At 38.9% G+C, this 23,604-nt stretch overlaps 1 protein-coding gene across 2 annotated transcripts in view; it reads right to left on the bottom strand.

The window, feature by feature from the left end:
- The window catches only part of NALCN (sodium leak channel, non-selective), a gene marked incomplete at both ends in the record, with an annotated part of 351,928 nt that overhangs the window by 57,881 nt on the left and 270,443 nt on the right, over positions 1-23,604 (bottom strand). For both annotated transcript variants that reach the window (XM_082482102.1, XM_082482103.1), the window contains 2 exons: positions 4,630-4,771; positions 6,861-6,997. In XM_082482102.1, coding sequence (XP_082338228.1) covers positions 4,630-4,771; positions 6,861-6,997 — 279 coding nt within the window. The remainder of the gene's footprint in view (positions 1-4,629; positions 4,772-6,860; positions 6,998-23,604) is intronic.

The raw sequence follows: 23,604 nt of genomic DNA, 5'->3' as shown, positions 1-23,604 counted from the left end.
GCTTATACTTGGGTTGATGCTTATGTTCCATCCCATCTAACTTGAATGGATATCAGCAGGATCATACCTGGGATTGAAGGCAAATCGCCTAAAATAAGCATGTGTAAAGCTCAGCAGCCCACCTGCAAGGCAGCACAGGTCATTATGAACACACCACCTTGGTGCTCTGACTCCCCAAAGAATGCAGAATCCAGTGAGAGGTCTGCTGCTTAATATTCATAGCCTTCCATGGTAATGGCTCTGGCTACGTCCAAGATCAGCTCTCGCTTTCTGACCATGACCTCCTGACACACAGGTCCATTCCTCTGCATGTAGGAAATCAATGGGAGAGGCACATGGGGTGGGAGGTCAAGCTTTCACAGGAGCTAGACCTTAATGATGGATCTGGCTCCCATAAGAAAAAGGAATGGCTGCTAACTTCACTGCTTGCAGAGCTAAAACCCAAACTCATACATTTGAAAGGAAACAGAGAGGAAACAGGATGATAAAGAGGGCAGAAAAGAGAAAATACTCTTGCTACTATCCAATTAATCTTACAAATGCAGAAATAAGGGAGCTGGCTTGTTTATATTCCTTCAATTAAAGGGGAGATGCTCAAAGTCTGAGCTAAAGTACATGGATATATTAAATGCTCTTTTGCTTTGTTTTGTAATTCACTCCTGCTGTGCCGCTGCTATAAACATGCACATGGGTATCTGTACATATTGAGCCATAGGCATTTTCAAAGTTCATCTCATGAGCCTGTCGGTTTTGAACTTTAACAGCAATGTGCTGTGTTGTGTGGCCAGAGATAAGTAACCACTTCAGGAATGTCCTCCTCACAATTTTCCGCAGGGCTTGTTAAAAGTTGTACGTCTCTCAGGAAAGCACTCTGAGGTGTTTCTGTGCTCCCCTGATTCTAGCCTTGAAGTTAAGAAGCCAAAGCCGATGCTCTACAACAAACTCAAATGTGTTTTACTGGACACCTGATTTGTTGTACATCTTACAGCTTGTTTAGTTCTTTATCCCCTGAAACTTGCTGTGACTATCCCTCAGGCTCTTGTGAGAGCCACTGCAGTGAGATGTCCTCATTTTCTGCCAACTTCCTTTCTTCTCATCCACCCTCTCACACACAAATTATATGTTTCCATATTTCATCCGTTCCCCCTGTCCAAGAATTTACTGAAATATTGGTTAGCTAAGGAAATTCCTAGCATACTGTGAATAATTTTCATACAAATGTGGAAGTATAAAAGAACGCTTCCCTCTCTGTCTCTAAAACTCCCCTTCCCACACATCTACAATGTTCATTTAATACCATAGCTCCCTCTTTTCATTTTTTAACCCTTTCCTCAGGTACTTTCCCCAATAATTTTATAACGGCCCTATCTCCTTATCCTTGCACTTTTTCTGAGCAGTTTTCCTTCTTTCACCAGAAAGTATCTTCATGGTACTTTCTACTACAATAGGGGTATCCTCAGCAACCAGGACAGTCCTGGTTTCTCTAATTAGACGCAGAGCACTTCAACTCATGGCTTGCAGACCTAATCAGGACAGACTAGCTCATCACGCCGTGGAGGAGGTCAGTGGCAAGATCAATAGGTTTAAGAAAATTTGCTCAGCAGGACCTCAAGCTGAGAGCAAAAAATGACCATCCTGCATTTTGAGCAGTGGGAAGTTCGGAGAACTCCAGAGAAACACAGTTATACGCACAAAGTTACAGATAGTCATAAACAACCCAACCAGAGCATCATGCTAAGCCACCTATCAAGCATCCGTAACTGAGAGAGCCCACGTGTTGCTGGCATTGGATGTAGGTATCTAAACATACCTTTTTTATATTAGTGTTTGGTTAGTTTACTACTTTGATAATAGTTTAGAAATTTGGAAGAGTTAAAAATACTTCTGGAACCCACAGACCTGACTAGAAAAAAGGAGTATAGCAGAGAAATCTGTTTTCCAAAGCTGTTCCTTTGATTTGGCACAGGTGAAAATATTTTCAAACCGATTGTCGTCGTGGTTATGTTAATATATACGAATAAATATTTTTTCAATGATTTTGAGAAGGTAAAATACCTTAAAAAAAGAAAGAATGCAAAGAAAATTTACTCCCCTTTTACAACTCAAAAAAGCTTTTCAAGGAAGCGGGTAATTATAATACTGAAAAGACTTACTAAACCCATTATATAAGAGAACGAAGATAAGAATCGATAAGCACAAATTATGGGTCAGACTGATTTTGAACACAAAACCAACACCTATATATATCGTGCAAAATTTTTAGAGAAAGAAGAAAAGAATGCTGCTGAAATGGAAATAAGGAAATACACGTATTAAGTACTTCTATCACTTCAGCAGGTGCGGAACGCAGAAATACTGATGTAAGCCCAGAAGAAAACGGAAGAACTAGCCACAGTTCAGCCACCGAAAAGGAAGGACCGTCAAATCTGCCAGCAGAATCCCACCTTTTGATTCCACCCTATTTTTTTCATCAACTGCAATGCAAAAAAGATGTGGAAAGTTTCTGAAGCGATCACACCACTATCAGCAGCAATGGCAATGCATCCTACTAGGCACTGGGATTAGTAAAATGTTTGGTTGTGTTTCTTTTTTCACAAAGAAAAGTAAAGTATGCATGTAAGGTTTATATTTAACTGCAACCAGTCATTCCAAGTTTGTTTTAAGGATAAGATATTTTTAAGAAGATTTGCTCATACAAAAGTGAGGTTGCCTTGGCAACTGTAACTATAGAAAGCCAGAGTAATTACTTTCACAAAATCCTTCCTAGTGCTTTCTCCCTCTTAACAGCCATGTGTAAATACCTTGTTTTAAGCTACATTTATCAAAAATATTACTTATCATTGATTCTACCCTTGAGGCACAGGAATCTAAAAGTGTGTGCTTAAAGCAGGTTGAATTGTGCAAAAGCAATTTGCAAACACTTATTTCAATTAAAAATGAAAGTCAGATCATGCATATTTAGTCTTGGAGGGAAGTGAAAATTTGAAAAGAATGCAGCATTCTGTTTCCATATTGCAAGATCTCATTGAATAAACTGTGTGATGTATTCATCTGTCTTTGAACACACTAACGATTCACTTTTGTGAACCGCAGTCAGGAGGAATTAAGGTTGCGGTTTAATATACCTAAACGACATTCATGCAAACAGATCTACTGAATTATTGCACAGCTCTGCGTTGCATACTCTGGACTTATCCGTGTGGCTGGGACAAGTTTAAGGTCTCTTCATCTCTTCATTACATGCTAGAAATGTCCTCTGATTTCCCTGGTACAGTGTTTGAGATCCATCATTAGCGATATCTGGCATAGTTCTGCTGACCCCTAGGCTTGTCATTTAATAACTTATCCAATTTTTCTGCTGTGCTTGTTAGAGTAGATGATGTCCATTTAGGCTCGATTCATTCCTGTGGCCTTCCTTGTCTGATAAATAATATTTTACCACAGACCTCCCTCTCAGGCCATGCTGTTCAGCTTTGGCTTACTGATGCCACAGAATACACTGGCCACAGGAATGGGTTCTTGCACTGAAATAGGGATGGAAATTAACAGTAGTTTGCAAATTGTCTCTTTTCATTCATTATCAGAAGAGTATTGTTTTCCCCAACTCTACTTCCTACCTGTACAAATGCTCTCCTGAATTATAGTTGCAAAGCACGCACTAGGAAAGCCAGGGTCATACTGTGTAACTACAATACATGCCCTCTTTCTTTTCCTTGTCTATGATTCTGTAACTCAAAATGTATTTACAACCCCCTGATGTTAATATTCCAATTCGAGCACCCTGTTATGAATACTGAAAGGACTTTTCTTTTGTCTGTTAAAATGTCACTAGTAAGTTACACAATATTACAAGTGATCAAAAAGTGATATCAGTGTAGATGCCACTAGAAATGTGGGAAACCAGTATCGTCCATGATGCACATGAAGACTTTTTCTGCCCCTATAGTTTTGCAAGGTGCCAGAAGTCACACACATTTACTTATGCTGCATCATCATCATCATCATCATCATCATCATCATCATCATCATCATCATCATCATCATTCCAGGCAGACCTGATATTTTTCAAATCCAACCATCCATGCCAGTCCGTCTGGGAGACTAGCAGCATTTAGCGCAATGGGTATCAAATATATGTGTTTAGCACCTGTTTTCTAGCAATTCCCAGGCCTACAGAGAGGTTAATGTCCTCTAAATGATTAGAATAATTCTTAATTTTTTACTCACCTCCAGTGATTACACAGAAACCTTGCTTCAGTGAAGTGCATTTTCCATGTTGTAACAGTATCAAGGCACTCAAAAATCCAATGTGATATTCACAAACTTTATCTTTCCACTAGCTTCTCAGTGATTAATAGCAAGACTACTTTAAAAAGTAGCTTCATAAGATGGATGCATTGAACAAAATTATGTATCAAATCCTGAATTTTGAATGAAGTCAAAGGAGACAGGAAAATTTAAACCAAATGAGGATCTGCTGGGATGTCTGGTGTAGGCTAAATTAAATATAGCCTTTTAGCCGGAGTTCAGTCATCCTAGCTTGTGTTCACTTTTATGTAGTTTGACAAACTGAATAATCTGAGGTCTTTCCTCACAAAACTAAAGGAAAGGCATATACTCTTGATTTACCTTTTGATCAATATATTTGTTTTCTTCAATTGCTGATCTTTTAGAGTGGTCACACGAAGAAGAAGATGCTGAAGGAAGTCTTCGCAGCAAACAGCTGGTATCTTGTTGCTGGCGATCAATAAACTGCTTCATAAAACTTTCCCTTGTGAACAAATAGAAGACATTGATGGATTAAAACCCCAGGAAGAGTTAATATTTGGTTTTCTTTATGACATGTCACAACCTGTTAGAGCTAAGGTGGATAAACGTCAAGAAAAAGTTGTACTGGGCTGTAGATGGATACGTGGACAGAGTGCTGAAACAACTGATAAAAAATTAATTTATTAAAGAAATCTATAACTGAATTGGGAGGTGGGTGGCTGGCATGTAGTTTCAAGGAAAGTAAGTTTATTCCTATTATTTTCTACTTATTTGCTATTATTTCCTTCTCTTTTCTATTATTATATTTCTTTTATTTCCTATTATTCCTATTTATTTATTTATTTACCAGTTAAAGTGCTAAATATTTGAGGTGCCTTTTGCAGTTTTCAGCTCTTTTGAGCTCATTAAACAGCGAGTTGTTACTTCAATGTAAATCAAATACTGATATAATCCAAAGGAAACATACTCTCTGCAAGAAATTCTTTCTTGAAGATTTCCAGCAACATCTGTTCATATAGCTGCTTTGAACGCCAGTATTAAGGCACTTCAGCAATTCTGTGCCTCACATATGGCACGTTTAAAATGCAGAAGCATTTCTGTTTGCAACAAATGTACACTTATCTTGCTGTATTTTAAGTTTAGTAGAGTTGCCCTATTTTCAGTGTAAATTGACTACGTCAAAACTAATTTTTTATCTGGAGAGATAGTTCTACACAGTACAGTAGCTTTAGATTTAAAGATATGATTTGCTAGTGACAGTTTGAAGTCTGTTTCAGTAGTTAGCATGATCACATATTAGTCTAGAGTATGCTGGGAAAAACAGCTAGAAAGAAATACCAAAAATTCCCTAAGACTAGGAGAAGAATGCCCTCAATATATAACCAAATAGCATTTTGATACTGAAAGCAAAACATCTATGACTGCTTCCTTGAGGTTTGGAAGGTTGTTTTTCCCAACCCTTCTGACCAGCATTACTCTTTTCATGCAGTTAAGATGATATAAACAGGTCAAACCCATTGCCTTTTAGCTTTCTTGTGAGTTTTATCAAAAGAAATGTAACCTCCGGAGATCTAGAACAATGACTGCCATCTTTCACACCATCCTCTCTCCTGGCAGGTGCTTGGCAGGGATACAGAAATGGGCACGGCCAGAGGACCTATTTGTCCAGCCTGTGCTGTTGCAGCGGTCTTAGCAGCTTGTACATGCCAGAGCAGTCACTGGCTTTCTGTAAGCTTCTTTTGGGACCATGCCAAGAATCACAGAATCACGGAGTTTTCAGAGTTGGAAGGGACCTCTAGAGATCATCTAGTCCAACTCCCCTGCTAAAGCAGGATTGCCTGGAGCACATTACTCAGGACTGCATCCAGGCGGGTCTTGAAAATCTCCAGAGAAGGGGACTCCACCACCTCCCTGGGCAGCCTGTGCCAGTGCTCTGTCACCCTCACCGTAAAGTTTTTCCGTGTATCAGAACGGAGCCTCCTATGTTCTAACTTGTGCCCATTGCCCCTCGTCCTGTCACTGGGAACACTGAAAAGAGCCTGGCTCCAAATAATTGTACCATAACTGATGATCGAGTAGCCAACTGAGGGGCTGGTCCTTTGTTGATTTTTACAGAGAAGCGGTAACTATGCAAATACAAAGAGAGGAGAAGGTCATCACAGAGTGACTGGTATTGGAGGGCCTGCGTTATCCCCTCTAATGATTTGCTGCCAGTTGACCTTATCTTTAAAAAGCTACACGAGAATTGATTAGACTGCTAGTTGTCTATGTCAGCCAGGAATCTAAAATCCAAATGGGAGTGAATAAACAACACCACACTTTTCAATCATATTGTACTTGTGTCGGTTCCGGTCAATCTAGTTGCTTTCATGAATACATTATAAGGAGTGCTAGAATTAGGTTTTTTTCTTTCAGAAGTAGAAATGCGGTAAAACCAAAATGTCACATCCTCTCAACGCCAATGTTAATTCTGTTTCATCTCTAATTTTCTGAACTATCTGCCTAATCCACAAGGAAAACAGTTAAATATTTTGGGTGCCACGTGCACCAGACAAGTTTACAGCATACTAGCAAAGGAAATATTTCAATACCTTATTTTTGGAACTGTGAAATCTGAAGGGAGCTTGGAGATTTTCACCATTTGTGGCCTGTTTGGAAATTTTTCAAAGATGCGTAGACGCAATGGAAGCTTCTCCTTTGTATCTGCATTTGCTTCACTTTGCTTTAGCTGAAACCAAGGAAATGAAAAAAAATGACAGAAAGGGAAATTTTGCTCTGTAATATCCCAGTCTTGTTTTTCAGAATCCAAATAATAACAGCAATCATTTAAAGAAACAGAAGATGGCAGCAAAGAACTACACAGGGTAAATTTGACACAAGGAATTTATTGATCTGCTTGTGCTAGAGGCTGACAAATACCTAACAATACCATGCCTTTAATTGAAAGTCATAAAATGGGAGGATTGCTAATAACTTTAATTTTTAAATACCAAGCATATTAGTGTTCCATTCAATATGCTTATTTCTGTGTTTTCTTCACAGATCCCTAACACTTTACCAAGCAAATAAACACCCATGATTATTTATTAGGAACATCTTTCTGTATAAGCTGACAGCTCTTAGATATTCAAATAGAACATAGCATTTTAAAAGGGAGCAATTTTAAAGGAATCCAGCTCTCAGAATGTGAAAATAACAGGAAAATTGCATCTAGATGAGTATTATAAGTAATAACAAAGGACTCAAAAGAATCCATCTACATCAGCAATTCTGATACTGAGCTGCAGCAGATCACTAACAAACGTTGCATTTATAAGTATCCACAAACAGTTATTCTGAGGAACATCTAAGTACAGAAAAGGCAGATACACCTATGTATGTGGCCAGACGATGGCTAAATCTAATGATACGAGATAAAAAAGATATGATATAGCGATATGATTCCTGAATTCTGATTACCTTATGTAGCAATGCAGTTGTGTCATTGCAACAAAATACCACGTCAAAAAGAATCAGTGAAATTAATTTTTGCCTTTATTTTAAATGGTATGTGTATTGCACCCTATTTCAATAAGCATACATCTGAGATTATTTCAATTCTCTTTCTCCCACCTGCTTATGAGCACAGGCTTAGAAGCTTACATTTTAAAACAGATTTTCACCACCACCACCTGCAGAGAATACTGCTGATAGACATCAGCTATAGATTTTTACCAGGGATAATTGCCCAGGAAGTCGAACGGGGTTTTAACTCTCATTTGCACTGCCTAGTGAAATGCACGCTCCCACAGCATGCTACAGAAGAACAACTATCAGCAACACCACCACTTCCAGCCATAGGACAGCTTAAACTGAAAATCAATTCATATTCGGTTGGATATAAGTTGTCATGTGGACTGAAAACTGTTTGAAGAGATGCACACAAAGCCTAATGATTAATGGTAAAGCACTGAGTCAGAATAGAAGGGGAATATTGCATAAATCTGTATTATGTCCAGTCCTATTTAATGGCTACATTAATGATCCTTAAAAGGAAGAAATGATGACATTAATGAAATTCACTTGATATTAAAATGTGAAGAGTTACAAATACCACAGCAGACAAGGAAAAGGACAGATTTAGAAATAGGGGCAGGAAATAAAAGACTGAAAAAATTACAGAGCAAGAATAAGAGCAGAAACCAAACAAGAACTTCTACTTCAATACAGCATCAAAACGCCAGTTTGGGCACCAATTGCAATTATATTACCAGACAAAAGCTATGCTCACAACCCATTTCTGTTGGTTAGACATGAAAAAGTTTTAGAAAATGGCACAGAAGTCCACAGCTCCTCTCCCTGCTGCTTTGAAGAGACCATACTTGGGTACGCATTCACTTCTAAATACCATTTTATCAGTCTCACACTGACAAGCCAAAACTGTGCAGAAAAGAGCCATGAAAACCAGGGGAGAGCTACATAAACCAACTGGGGCAAGGGAGAAAAAAAGCAGAGGAAAGACAAGGGGCCCAAGATTTATCCTTCATCTACCATAACTGAATATAAAGTAAGGGGAGGGGAGACTATGTAAATTTATGTAAGAAATATTTGAAAACAAATTATTTCAAGAATATAATAGAGTACCCCAAATACAGGAATGAGAGGATGAAATTAAGAAAGGGAATTCTTAGGCTAAGAATAAAGATTACTATCCTCACCGGGAAATCTCTGAGCGTTCAGAGGGAAGCGCCTCATCATTCCAAATTCAGACTAGACAGAACCCTTGAAACGCCAGAGTACTGCAGAAGGAAATTTCTCTCTGTCAGGGAGAGGAATTGGATAATCTAACAGGGCTTTTCTGCAACACTGTACTGTTGAAAAGCTTTAGGAAGGGAAATTTTTAGAGAGGAAAAAAGGTTTCCAGTTTCTGCTGGTTTGCTTTTTAATACGAAATCATTGCATAAATACACAGCTTTTGGCATGGACAAACAATGTCCCTTACAGCTATGAACTCCTGTTCGCAGAAGTCAGTCTACACAGAACAGGGAGCACATGCCAGATTGCAGTGCTGCCTCATCGCAGAACAGATCAGGGAGAGCTTGGAAGCAGGAAACTGTACAGTGCAAAAGGTAAGCAAGGGGACAGCAATATTCCCTGTCTAAACAGGAGAATGATTCAAGAGAGGCTTTAAAATAACGTAAAGTCAAAGCAGTTCTACAGAGTACCTCCAATTACTCATGCTGTGATAATATTACATATTGGGGAGCACGAGGCATTTAGCTTCACTGAGTTCTTCTCTACGCAGTTAGGGTGTAATTGTTGCTCCACATGACATACATCCTATTTTGTATTGCTGCTTAAAACCCTTACATTTCAACTTTCTTTACCGCATAACAAACACTTATATTTTTAAAGGTACAAGATTATGTTGAAATGTCGCAATGATGGTGCAGCGTGTTTCTAGTAACAGCTAACCCCAAAATAAAATATCAAGACATTTTATCTATGATGTTTAATTTTATTTATTATTATTACTATTGGCAAGGAGTGGTCTGATTTGCTCTATGTGGTCCTCAGTCTCCAGCTCCAGAAGAGCCTACTGGGAGCAGTTCACCAACGTTCTGTCAGCCCGGCCTGGCTAAATTCTCTTGTGGCTGCTAGAACGGTTCCTGCAAAGCCATAGAAGGAATTTATGTCTATTTCCACTATTTCCATGGTGCTTGAGTTTACAGGGACAGATTTAATGGCACAATATGTACAGTACAACTGTCTGCTCTGACCCTAGATCAGAACTTATCCAAATAGTATATAAATGGCGAGGAGTGGCAGAGAGGAAATCTTAATTTGGGATTCCAATGGTAGCTTGAATAATACATTCAGATATGGGTCCCTGAAATCTAAGCTCTCCCTCATCTGTTCACATAATTGTCTTCGATCAATACAAAAGACAGCTGTGAGAACGGCAGACTTATTGGTGAAGAGAGCGTATCTGTGTTTTTTTTTCTCCCAGAAAGGCATTATGGCCATGTCTCCATTTGGTTCAGAGCAGTTTGAAGTGAATCCCCCGATCATCAGCACTTGCTGTTTGCTGGTTTAGTTTATGAGCTGTGTTGGTAAGCAAAACAGATTCTTCTTGGAGGAAGCAAAACCCCAAGCTCCACCTCGGCGACACACAAATGTACTCCAGGCACCACTGAGATCAGAACCAGTGACTGGTCCTTCGGGTGGCTTCATGCCCCATGTAGCCCAGTGCGAGACCAAATCTCTTCTGAAGCAAAGCCCTCTCAGCTGCACTCACTATAAATGCGGTGGCGGCAGCAACTGCTTCATCATACTGATTCTCTCCCATGGCGCAGCCCAGGCATCAATGCAGGATGACCTCATTCATGCTACTTAATGAAGATTCAGCTGTAAATTTCTTTGTGACTTCAAGGCTTCCTTACAAAAAGGCAACTGCTTCAACCAGCTTTAGCACAATTAAGATCTAGGCCCTTAAAACTGAAGAGAACCTGTAAGTGGTTGTCCTAAATACACACAGTAGCATAAATGGTGGTGAAATGGGAAGACTGGGGTAGAGGCAGGGGGAATAAAAGAGACAGCAGGTAATGACCAGTGAGAAAAAGGGGCAGGGTTAGCTCTTTAATGCAGACGCACCTTGGCCGCGGTCAGACAATCGTGCTGGGATGGTCAGAAAAGCAATCACTGCCTCGCAGGAGGTAACAGCCTTCCTGGCAGGAAGCTGGCATCTCCCACATAACCACACTGGTCCTATTCACAAACCATCCCACCTCTGCCAGCTACTAAAGCTCTCACATCTGTATTTCAGAAATGAAAGTGGTGGCATTTAAAAATTAAAAAAAAAACAACAAATGCAACATTATAGTACTTGAGCCACACAGTGTTATGTAGAACCTAAAGAGGAGAGGAAGTCAATAAAAGGTGGTTCTTAGTTTTTTTATCTTAAAACATTGTAGTACTATAATTGCCCAGATATTAATCACTGCCAATGTGGTCAGGGTGAAAGTAGTGAGTTCAAAAGTGCATACTGCAACTTCTTTGATAGCAGTGACTGGAGATGCAGAAAAAGCGTTGAAGCACTGGAGGGAGACATGCAGCAGGACCTGATTAGAAGAGCTGCATTCCCACAGTCTCTCCCTACGTTCACCAGAAGGGACGTGCCACAGTGCACGTTCAGATCTTCAGGTGAATGCAGGGCGGTGTCACGCCTGCCCTCCAGCCGGCATCCCCTTCTACAGCAGCAGGACGGTAGAAGTGTGTGCACATGCAGAGGTCACATTCCGGACTCCGGCGGGAGCTGACAGCCTGGAATGTGGAAGTGCTCCGGGGTCTGGTAATATGAACAAGATCACTTCAACAGTTCGAAGGGCTGACTAAGGTGAGTATCTCTTAATATCACCAAATTGCATTTAGAGACAGAAACATCCTCGAAAGTAATGTTCTTGGCAAAGCAAACTGAAAGCCCAGATTTAACACAGTCATTGAGTTTCTAAGACATTGATGCTTTGGTGAGAACATGCCAAAGAAGAAACAGAGTTAACGATAGCAAACGGGCTAAGACCTACCCTTCCTAATTTTTTGTTTTGTTCTCTATTCATTTAATTCTGATCACGGAAGAAGAGCCAGTAACGTGCAAAATGTAAAGCGTGAAAGATTCGGTTTTCATATGGCCTGTGAGGCAAGTGTATGTGAAATTCACTTAAACGCTCCGTAAATATTTCAATTAAATTAAATGATTATGAAAAACTTACTGCAATGCTCTAGCTCTTTCATTTTAGTTGACAGTTTTCATAACAGGCTGAGATCAATCATGTTCAAAATTAAAAGCTTTGCTACTGATGTACACACAGTTTATTTAGGAACTGGCCAGCTGCCCAGAATAATTTCATGGTGACTGAAAAGTTCAAACCTTTTAAGAAAGTTCAGGGGGTCTCACGACAGGATAGTTTTAAATTAATATTTTTGGTACATTATAGTGCACCACTATGTATCAACAGTTTTCACTGCAAATCTCCTTAGGGGTTGTATTTGAAGAATAAAGTGACTATACAATGTCTGTGTTACTCTTAGTAGGATATGCTATGTGCTCCAACCTTAAACACTTTGAGCATGAAAGTGCATGGGATGAAAGACGTTACAAACTGATACCGGCACCCATCCAACAGTTTTGCAGAATTTTTTACTTATCCAAATTCTCAGATTTACCATGACCTTTGGCTTGTCAAAAAGGAGATTTGAATGAAATCCAAGTAATTAGCATTAAATGACATGTAAATTAAACAATAAAAATCAGAAAGGCAGATTAAATGAGCCACTTTTTCCCTTTCTGTTATTCTGAAACCGTATAGGTCTGGTAAATTTTTGGACATGAATGACCTATACTAAAAAAAGATATGCATATGGGTAAGCTTTCACAGCCCAGACTCAGCTTTGGCATCAATTTGTATCAACATTTTGTACCTACATTTTATTTAAAGTTCAACACAAATCAGCTGTTCAGTTGCTATTATTTACACCTGCAACTCCATTAACAATGAAGAAAAGGCTTAATTTTTTTTGAGCAAACTACACCATGAAAAAAGGAAGGTAAAAATCAACCTGAAAATTAAGGTAAAAAACCTGACAAATTGAATTTGTGTAAAAGTAACATTTGCAGTGTTAAAAAAACAGTATTTATGACGTGTAGATCTTATTAGTATGTCTACAATGTTATATAAAAGACTGCCGAGGGCCTAACCCCTTGCCTAAGGTCAGATGGTACCTGCTGATTTCAACCATAGTTCATAATATTTGAGTCTTGGTTCCTCTAGGCGCTGTGTGGTGGCCCTGAGACACAATTACAACAGTTATTTTTCTACAGGTTTTCCAATTCCTCAAGGCATCTGAAACAACGTGAGACCTTTTATGAGCAATTCCCCTGAGCAGCACTTCTGGGTTGTGGCTTGCCTACTTTGAGAGGGAGAAGAGCTTGTGAGTTTGGCTGAAGGTGGGGTAGCACTACAGGGCTGTGTGGCTTGGAGTCCAACCTGGGAAGGCCTTGCCCATTCTTTCTCTGAAAGCAGTCCCTCAATGAAAATATTCCCCGAACTACATCAAAGCATTGCCTGGGAGAAAGTAGCCGGAGCTACAGGAGAGAGCCAGCAGTGAGCGAAGAGTTAAGCGGCGTGCAAGACAAGGGGTTAACGCTTGAGCTTGCTCTCTTGTCCTCTTTTAGTTAACTGCCTAGATGTACCAGCTGTGAATTCTGCCCTTCGAGCTCACCTAAACGAATGGGGACATTGCAAGCAATAAAAAAATTCTCCCATGTAGGGACTGTAAAACAGAACCTAAATTGATTTTAACCACATTCTGCACCGCCTTGGGGAATTTTCAGTGAAATGTACCAAAAAAAATGATTACAGTGGTGCTGGCAGTCACAGTAGAGACTGCAGTGTTGATAATATAAGGGTAAAATAAACTGAAAAAGTTCCTGGTAGATGGAGGAACAAGATTACACATATATTTCTCATACGCACAAGATTTGGTTTTTTTATAAACAACTTTTCTGTGTCACAGGGTTTATATGCTGTGTGCAGTACAATTCGGTGCTGTGACTGTTATATCCCAATTGTTCATTTAAATAATTTTTTCTTCAATTTTACATGAAGTCTTCCAAATTAATAAGATATTGAGAAAGGTTTCACAAATGTGGGTTTTTAAATAACTTCCTTCCAGTAATTGTAGCTCCCATCAGTTCTTCAGGAACAAATGCTGCTGACAAGATGTGATTGCAATTCAAATGGTACAAAACTCCTCTAGCAAAATTTGGCTAAGATTTAGTCCATTTATCTAATAGAGGACAGGAATCCAGCACGTCAGAGAATTTGCCTTTGATTAACTGAGATAAATAAGATGAATTTTTCAGAGCTATTACTTCATACTGTCTACAGACTCAGGCAAACATTGTTACATTGATTACACTTTAGCCATATTTCCAAATCTTTTTCCCCTCTGTACTGGCAAGAATTATACCATTTCAAAAAAACATGGATCCTGGATTCTGCACAGTCAGCGTCCATAATCAGGGCCCCAGGAAAGGGCTTACTGGACCAGGTTCAACCTTCTTGACTTTCGACTGAGATACCTACCCAAGTTAATTAAGCTATGGTTGTCTTAGTCTCTCTTTATAGCCAAAAGTGACGAAGAGGCACTTGTAGAGGTCAGTTCAGATCTTGAGCTGGCTATATCTTTCAGACATGCTTATCTTTTTCCATTGACTAAGTAGGGAACTTGAATCCAGTATGTTCTTCAAATCTGATGTGTGATTCCCAGTGTTAGGCAGGATGAATCTCGGCCATAGCATCTATGATGGTATTCATCTCACCTAATTATAGTTGTCCAAAGGTGAAGTACATCGTATAATCATATAGGTGCTTCCTATATTTAGCTGAAAAAGGTATCTCCAGACATTGAGTAATCCCATACAAACTCATAACTAAGACAAGCAAGATGGATTATCACCTTAGGGTGACTCCTTCATTGAATGTAGAGACAGTATGCGGCTATATCTATACTAGTAATGTACTGGGTTATGGGCCTAAGAATTGGAATAAGATTGTCCATTGTGTTACGCTGTTAGCAACGCCTCTTGCACAGTTTTGGCCTTTGCCACCTAGCACTCTCCCTGATCATGCCTGAGCACAGTTTGGGGCTTATCCCAGCTGGGGACATTCCTAGTAGGCAGTATGGGCACTTCCTATTTAAGTGGCAGGTAGTTTTGGAAAGGGAAGATAACTTAGCTTAACTTTCAAAGGTTCTCACCACAGGCAGCTCCCGTTTACTTAAAAGAGAGCTGAAGACACTCAGAGAAGCAGGCTGTGACTGGCCGAGGAAGTCATCATCTTGACTTCCTATCGGGATAAAGGCAGTGAGAGGTATATAAAATGCTGAATAGCCATGAGGTCACAGGGGTAAAAGACTCAATCTGCAGAGAATCTGTGTGTCCCTGCTCACAGTTTAACAAAGCAATATAACTTTGACCTAGGCCCTGTTAATACCAAAGTATATATTCCATGGGATCTTTATAGGCTGCTCTATACATTGTCTGGGATATTACACAGGACAGATCACCACTAAACTGGTGTGGACGTTAGGCATATCCAACTTGATTTACTACTTAGTTTCATCTGCATGGTAGGAAACGTAGCTATGCTATGTGAACCCAATTCCAGATTCTAAAACCAACCTATATGTTCCCTGTGAATTTGTGAGTGCTGCTTGAGGCGGAAGCAGTTAGGTGTAGATGCTGAATGATACTTGTCACAGCCTGTGATGCAGGTGCTCGTGCAGCAGGTTGCATGTCGTTTCTGTGGGTTGTGGCAATGCAAACCTATGTTTCCTTCTTTTCAGGTGTGCTGCCGTCTTTATGGACATTCTTGTAAAGGGATACTTTGCTGGCACAGATCAATATAATAATATCTCCTAACATACAAAGGATCTCCGCAAAGACAAAAAGGATAATCTACTCAATGATTGCTGTAGCTAGAAGAATGCTTCATCATGGAATACAATTCAGATGAGACACCAGATAAATCTTCCTAAAAATACCAAAATTTAAGTACCGCATGTCATAATGAATGCATTATTCTTGGTCTTACTCACAGGCCACACTAAGCAAACCTCAACCACAGTGCACAGTACTTTCAGCATAAACACCATTATCATGTGCAATTAAATGTATTCAGCTAAATATGTATGAGGCTGTACACTTGAACTGATCTCTATGTAATCGATTTGTTTGGGATTGGAAAATTGGAGAGGGTATGTGAAGGGGCCATAGAGATCTTCTCTGTAAGGTAGTTCTAGAGAATATAGAGGCACACTCTTCAAAAGGAGACTTGGTCACAGGACAAGAAGCAAAGAGCACCATTTGCTTCATGAAAAAAATCTCTCCAGATAGAACAAAGCAATTCTTCACTGTGAAGACAATCATTGAAATAAGTTACCCAGAGAAGCCGTAGAATGTTTATCACTGGAGATATTCAAGATTTGGCCTGATAGGACTCTGGGTAACCATGCTTTCAATGGCAGGTTGGACCAGATGGTTTCCAGAAGTCCCTTCCAATGTAGACTTTTCTATGATTCTATGATTTGGTGATATCTATGATCTACAAGACAACAGATAATTATGCTCTTCAGTTTCACTGTTGTGTATATGCATCTGCCACCTCTTGATAATTTGTACTTTCATTCAAACCCTTACTGGGCTTTGTTAGATTTTGTGAGAAGGTAGTTAATATAACTTAGATTTGAGTAAGTATTCGCAACCCACATAGTGGACCAATTTCTACAATCAAATATCCTTAACACTGAGAAAATGTAACTGAAATTGAGGAAAAAGTTATAGCTGTAGCTGAGGCCAGAATCCATATTTCTCTAAACAGGAAAGACTTTGTCTTTGCACAAATTACCTGCCCCTTGCCTTTTTGCGGTTTTGTTTGTTTGTTTGTTTGTTTGTTTTGAACCAGAGGTGGTACATTTAATTTGACACAGGTGAGCTTTAGATTAATTGCATTTTTACAGTATTTCTCCAGTATGGAAATTCACACAGAAAGTTAATTTAACCAAAGGACATGCAGAGGCAAACCTATACAAGTGGTAACTGGGAAGGCCCAGAAGCTGACCCAAATTACTTCAGAAACCTTCTTGGCCAGACTAGATGAAAACAAAGATAGTTTGGTGTTACTGGCTGCCCTTTCTCCCACACATTTGCTGATGAAATTCTAGTCAGGGCAGGGCTAGAATCCTGCATTCTGTTATTCACTTTCAAGAGAGATGGGGATGGTTCTCTGTGTTCTTGTGGTGATGGATTGCTTCTTTAAAAGGAGAGATACTGGTAGGAATTCTCCCTTAATTCTGAAATAGTGCTCCCACTTTTTGGGTATTATGCAGGAGAACCGTGTAGGCTTCCTCATCTTCTGTCACATTTTAAAAAGAGTGCCTGATCCATTCTTGAGGAACTGTAAAGAGAAGTCTGAACTGTAAGTGGAAAATGAGTGACTGACTTACACTCAGGTACCTAAACAACTCAGTAAAAATGTGACGAATTCATCCTTCTAAGCAGCTAGCTTTTTTAATGATTGAACAGGAATTAAACCTCGTGCAAAGGCCAGGCCTCTACTCTTTATAAGCATAAACTGCATAGATCCACAAGCTCCTATGGGCCTAAGACACAGTTAAGAAAAGGCAATGCAGACCTATGCGACACAGAAGGACCCAAAAGCAAACACAGCACGGATTTTCAAGGATCCGGTTGCCATCAGAATAACAAGTAATGCTACACAAGCCCTCTTGTCCTTCCAAAGAGCTACAGGACTGTCCCTTAATTCAGAGGATGGAGCACCTAGAATCACCTATGTGCCCTGAGAATCACTTGCATTTTTCTTAGGTATCAACCAAATAAAACAAAAATAAGGATTATATGAGGTCCTGGTGATATAAAAGCTAGGTAAGCATTTTCTTCCTTGGTGATATAAATGAAGCAGCAGAAGCTTACATTTATATTTTTGTTACTGCTGTTCACACATTCATAGCAAATCTGACTCCCATCTCTCCTTCTTGAAAAGAGTGTGCTTTGAATATGATCTTTTGACTAGAATTTTCAAAGGTCCCTATTTTACGCAGTAAAACCTTCCTCCAAAAGAACCCCTCTTGAATTTAATGTGTTTTCTTGACAAATAATACTGTGTTGCATATACTAGGGATTGGCAACTTCTGAATTAAAACTTAGGTGTTTATTTGACCATTGGGCATCAAATATATAAGCCAGAATTTGTGATCCATTTATACTGTTTTTAAAAAAGGTGATAGAGGAGGTAAGAGGTAGAATAAAACCGAAGGTGGAAGCTACAGCCTTCAGGAGATTTTCAAAACTTTCTTAGTTATTAAAAAACGAAAGTCTGGCACAAGCAGTTTTCCAGATGACCACGTTTTCCAGTCTTGAAAGAACAGCTTGTTTTCTAGAAATGGACATATCCTCTGTAAAGTTTACTACTTTTAAAATAGCGCTACTTTAAATGCTCTGCATATGGCCCGGGAATGGAGGATGAACTTGATTTTTGTGAACTTTCTACTATCTTTCCTCTATGATGAAAAGAAGGATTTCATGCATTTTATGTGGTACTTAAAATTCAGTTTGGAACCATTATTGCACTTTCATTTGTTAATAAAATGTGTTCGACACTTATCTTTCCTGCCACTTGTTAAAAATCCATTTACATGGGATCAGATATAATGAAAAGGTAATTTTTCATTTTTATTCTATTTTGTACTTATTTCCCATTTGGAATTACCTCAAGCACCGTCCTCAGAATAAAAATACTCTGGAGGCAAGTAAATCTAACTAGGCTTTAAAAAGCTCCTTGATTTTCACACACACATTCACATATATATATAAAATTTTATGCCCAGTGTGTTTAAATTAGATATACCAACTATAACACCTTGTTCGCACAATATGTTCATGAAAAATCCCCATGCTGAAACTCCCACTTTAATGCTGAAACCTCAGCACGCAAAATTTGGAAGTGATGCTACTGCTGAAATTGTCATTGGCATCTTCCTAGATCTGCTGAATGCCTGGCGGTGCTGGGTGAAAGGCACAGGGCCCTGGCAATGTGTTCTGGCCAAATGTGTTCAGCATCCCAGAATGGGGTGCAGCAAGACAGCTGGGACCAGACAAGGTTTCTGCTTTGTAGCTCTTCATTGTGCAATGCTAATGGGCATCAGAAAAGAAAGGAAAAGAAAGGAAAAGAGAAGAGAAAAAAGGAAAAGAGAAGAGAAGAGAAGAGAAGAGAAGAGAAGAAAAGAAAAGAAAAGAAAAGAAAAGAAAAGAAAAGAAAAGAAAAGAAAAGAAAAGAAAAGAAAAGAAAAGAAAAGAAAAGAAAAGAAAAGAAAAGAAAAGAAAAGAAAAGAAAAGAAAAGAAAAGAGAAGAAAAGAGAAGAAAAGAGAAGAAAAGAAAAGAAAAGAAAAGAAAAGAGAAGAGAAGAAAAGAAAAGAAAAGAAAAGAAAAGAAAAGAAAAGAAAAGAAAAGAAAAGAAAAGAAAAGAAAAGAAAAGAAAAGAAAAGAAAAGAAAAGAAAAGAAAAGAAAAGAAAAGAAAAGAAAAGAAAAGAAAAGAAAAGAAAAGAAAAGAAAAGAAAGAATTGCTTAGAAAGGAATGAAATGCCTAGATGGTTAAGAACCATCCCTGCCTAGTTATGAATCATGGTTAAGAACCATGACTCTACTGAAGCCTTGATTTTTCACAGCTCTGCTCGTGGTTTACAAGGTGCTCCCATGTATGTGTGTCGTGGTTTGGGCAGAACTGGCCACTGGGCAGAACGACAGATGCTCTCCCCTACCTCTCCAAAGAGAGGCAGGAGAGAGATATTTATGAGTTTAAAAGAAACTAAACTACTTTAATGAAATATTAATAACAAAATAAAAAGGAAATAATGAAATATATAAAAAAACTTATCAAGCTTTCAGAATGACAATCACATCACCGGCTGGCTCTGGGAAAGTCCCAGACTGGACTCCGTAATGGATCAGAACTGGACTCTGGATCTGGATTCAGGATCAGAATCGGGATCAAAGGCAGACGAACAGTCAGAGTCCTCCTCAGATGCTGGCCGTTGAAGAGAGAGCTGACCCTTTGATCCCTCAGCTTTTATACTGAGCATGAGGCAGATGGGATGGAATACCCTGTCGGTCAGTTTTGGGTCACCTGTCCTGTCCACTACACCCCGCAGGTGGGACCCCTCTGCGCTTTTCTGCTTCCGACCCTCCAATGGGGCAAATAACAAAGTTGGTTACCTGTGGGTGTTACAGCAGTAAGTATAAGCAGGAGCCTCTCTGCATATTGTTCCTTGACATCAGCTATAAACATGGGTCTTAACACTGAGATTGAGCAGTTTCTGCACAATATGCTGTTAATTTCAGTAGTTAGAAGAGGCCCAGCTAAAAAGTAAAGTTACTGAACAAAACTGGTCCTGTTTTACCTCAAACCAGGACAATATAAAAACACGTAGGTCCAACAGGTAGAAAGCCTCCAAATCCTATCCTTTCCATCTCCTCCTCTACTGATAGACAAAATACCTGTTTTGATATATCACTCAACATAGCTTTTGGAGCCAGGTGCCTGAAAAACCAATTACTGATGTTTGACCTGCCATTGTCCCTGGTTTCCGTTAAAGGCAGTAGTGAGCTATGTGCTTTGGTTCCACTTATCAAGAATCTGTCAGGGGAAAAAAAAAAAAAAAGAAAAAACTCCTTCGCACTGAAAACTACAACTGGGTCATAAAGTGTGAGTACAGTTTTGCTCCTCACCGAATAAAGGAGTTGTTAATAGGTCTGTTTGCATTGCCAGGACAGTGACACTCCTTAGTATTAACAGTAGTAAGGTGAAAACTATTTTCTGAATGAATAATGGCTGTATCTGAATGGCCTGGACTTCCCCTAAAACAGCTTGCTTTCAAAAACTAAGCTGCCTCACCAGAAAAGAGATCTGAGGAGAGCAAATAGTGACAAAGGGAAAGCAAAAAGATGAAATCCCTGAAAAACAGTACCAGCAAGCTAGCTGCATGCAGGAAGAGAGGATTTCTGATTATTTCATACTGCCTTGCTAATATTTTTTCTATTATGGACTAGATACTTTGAATCCTTGTTAAAAAATAAATAATTTCCAGGAAATGGTGTTAATTCTATCCTAGTAATTCCACATGCTGATTTATTTACTTAGAAAAAAACTGAAAGGGGTTGTAATGAATATTAAACATGTCTTTTTCCAAGGTGCGTTAGTTAAACTGCCGAATTTGCTTGCTATTGCAGATCGCTTCAAATAGACTTACCCAGTGAAAAAAAACTTTGGTAACATTCTAAAGCTGCATGTACAGGTGCACAATGACAGAATACAGTGGAAGTAATAACAGGCATGGTAGGAAGGAGAGAGCACTGAGGAAGCATTTGACTGGAATGACTATACATCATGAGCCAGGGGGCATCAAATGAAATAATAGAGTGGCAGATTCATAAGTAGAAAAATAAATATTTTTTCACATAGTGCATTGTTAAATTTATCTTTGCTACTGCAAGCAGTGAATGCTAAATAAATAGAAAGATTTGAAAATGATTTAACAAACACATCCAAGAAAAAATGCATCACGAACTATTAGACAAAGATACACCATGCTGGATACAGAAGTTCCCAAATCCCTGGAGAGTGACTATCACTCAAGTATGAAATATCACTGGACAATAAAATATCACTATGTGCCTTCCCTGTTCTTATGCTAGTCTCTAAGCATCTTTTACTGGCCACCATCAGAGACCAGATATTGAACCAGGAGGACCTTTGCTTTGACCCAGTACAGCTGTCGTTGTATTCTGAGCCTACAGCTCTTCCTCAGTAGGTTTCATAACAAATGTCTAAGCAAAATATTGTTGGTTATTTTTTTTTTTTTTTACCAGAAACATAGATAGTGAAATTGTATCAATCATTGGGCACAAGAAACTGCCAAGCGGTTGTCAGTGCCTTGGTTCTACTATCAGGTGACATTGACACTGATATAATTGGATCTAGAAGGGGGACATGGATTACCAGAAGCTATCCTTACCCTAGAAACTGGTCTTTCTGGGGGTAAGGGCTACAGAAGGTTTTCCTCTGATGTCAGTGACCATCGTCTCACTTGCCAAGCAACATGTACCTAAAGAGCAGTAATTTTAGGGTAGAGGTCCGAGAGGACTTACATTTGAGCGTAGTACACTTGGGCCACCGAGGTGAAAGTCTCTAGTAGGACTTGCTGTCTTAGGACAGTGCACTGTCATTACAAACAAGATATGCAGGTACTCCACATCATTTCCTTACTGACAATGGATAAAATAATCTTGTGGAATTAAGACATGCTCAGTGAAAAAATAAGTACTAAACACAAGAAAGCTCATTAGAGGAACTACTGGAGCTGTTAGGGATTTAAGGATTATTTTTTTTAAAAGAACAATATTTTTATAAGGCGTGGACACACATTTTCAAGCTTTAGGAATATATTCAGCATTTACATAAAATTAGCCTGATTTTAAAAGGGATCTGTTATCATTCTGTAACCTGTAAAAATCAGGGCACTTTGAAAACGTGTATATTTGACAAGTTTGTTGTGTGTGGGTGTATGTGTATACCTGCTTTCACATATGCATATGTAACAAAGGTATTTGCAGGAACTGGAATGGAGGAAAACTTTTAAGATTTTGAAAGAAGTTTGCATGTATGTGTGTGTCTGTGTAGATTCAAAATCACATAGGCTGTTGGTATTAAAAGCAAAAATATATATACATTTTTACTGTTGCACTGGAAAGCAGACCCAAAATATACATTTAGGATATGATAATCAGATGCCTAGAAAAGAAAAATATACATCTGCAAGTACACTCAGGAGGTCTTCATATCCTTTACTCTTTTCAAGCAACATAAAAACAACTGCAAAAAAGAAGAGATTGTCCTGACATTTTGATCAGTACTTTTTTGCCCTGAACATAATTGCTTATACTACTGCCTAGAGGGTACCTCATCCTCCCAGAACTAACATGTTATTTTTAGTGCAGAATGGAATGTAGCACATTGCAAGCATTTTAACTACCTCAAAGCACTGGTGGTACAAACAAAAAATATCTGATTCAGTCTTTTTTGTGTGTTCTAAAAGATAAATACTAAGATTCTTTTTTTTTTTTTTTCTTTTTTAAAACCTGTGTGAAATATTGTAAACGTGGCTGAAGTACACACATTTCTTTCCAGAAGGGTGTGGTCAATGCAAATGAAAACAAGCCTTTTCATTCTTTGTTAGGAGCTGAACTATACCTTTTCTACAAGCTGCTTGCATAAGTCTGTGCTCCCCCATCCTAGTTTTTAACTTGATGTCTGGAAATCTCTGACCTGTAAGTAAAAAAGTAATTGCTATTGGCTTGTATATTTAATAGCTGCACTTCTACAGACTGACCACTTCCACGCATCGGGGCATAACAAGAACATAATGTGAGTTTGAATTTTTAATTATTTCTCCAGTAAAAGTTTCACCCTGACACTAAATTAATTTCTCTCAGCTACAAGCAATTGACCAAGTGTCCTGGTTTCAGGTAGGATAGAGTTAATTTTCTTTCTAGTAGCTGCTGTGTTTTGGATTTGTTATGAGAAGAATATTGAGAAATGTTGATAACACACATTGTTTTAGTTGTTGCTAAGTGTTGTTTACATTAGTCAAGGACTTTTCCAGCTTCCCATAGAAGCTGAGAGAGAGCATAGACAGGACAAGCTGACTAGGGGGATATTCC

Source organism: Vanellus vanellus (genome assembly GCF_965231255.1).
Source record: "Vanellus vanellus genome assembly, chromosome: 1".
NCBI lineage: Eukaryota > Metazoa > Chordata > Aves > Charadriiformes > Charadriidae > Vanellus > Vanellus vanellus.
The sequence above is the reverse complement of the archived record's forward strand: the minus strand, read 5'-3'. Positions and strand labels throughout refer to the sequence as shown.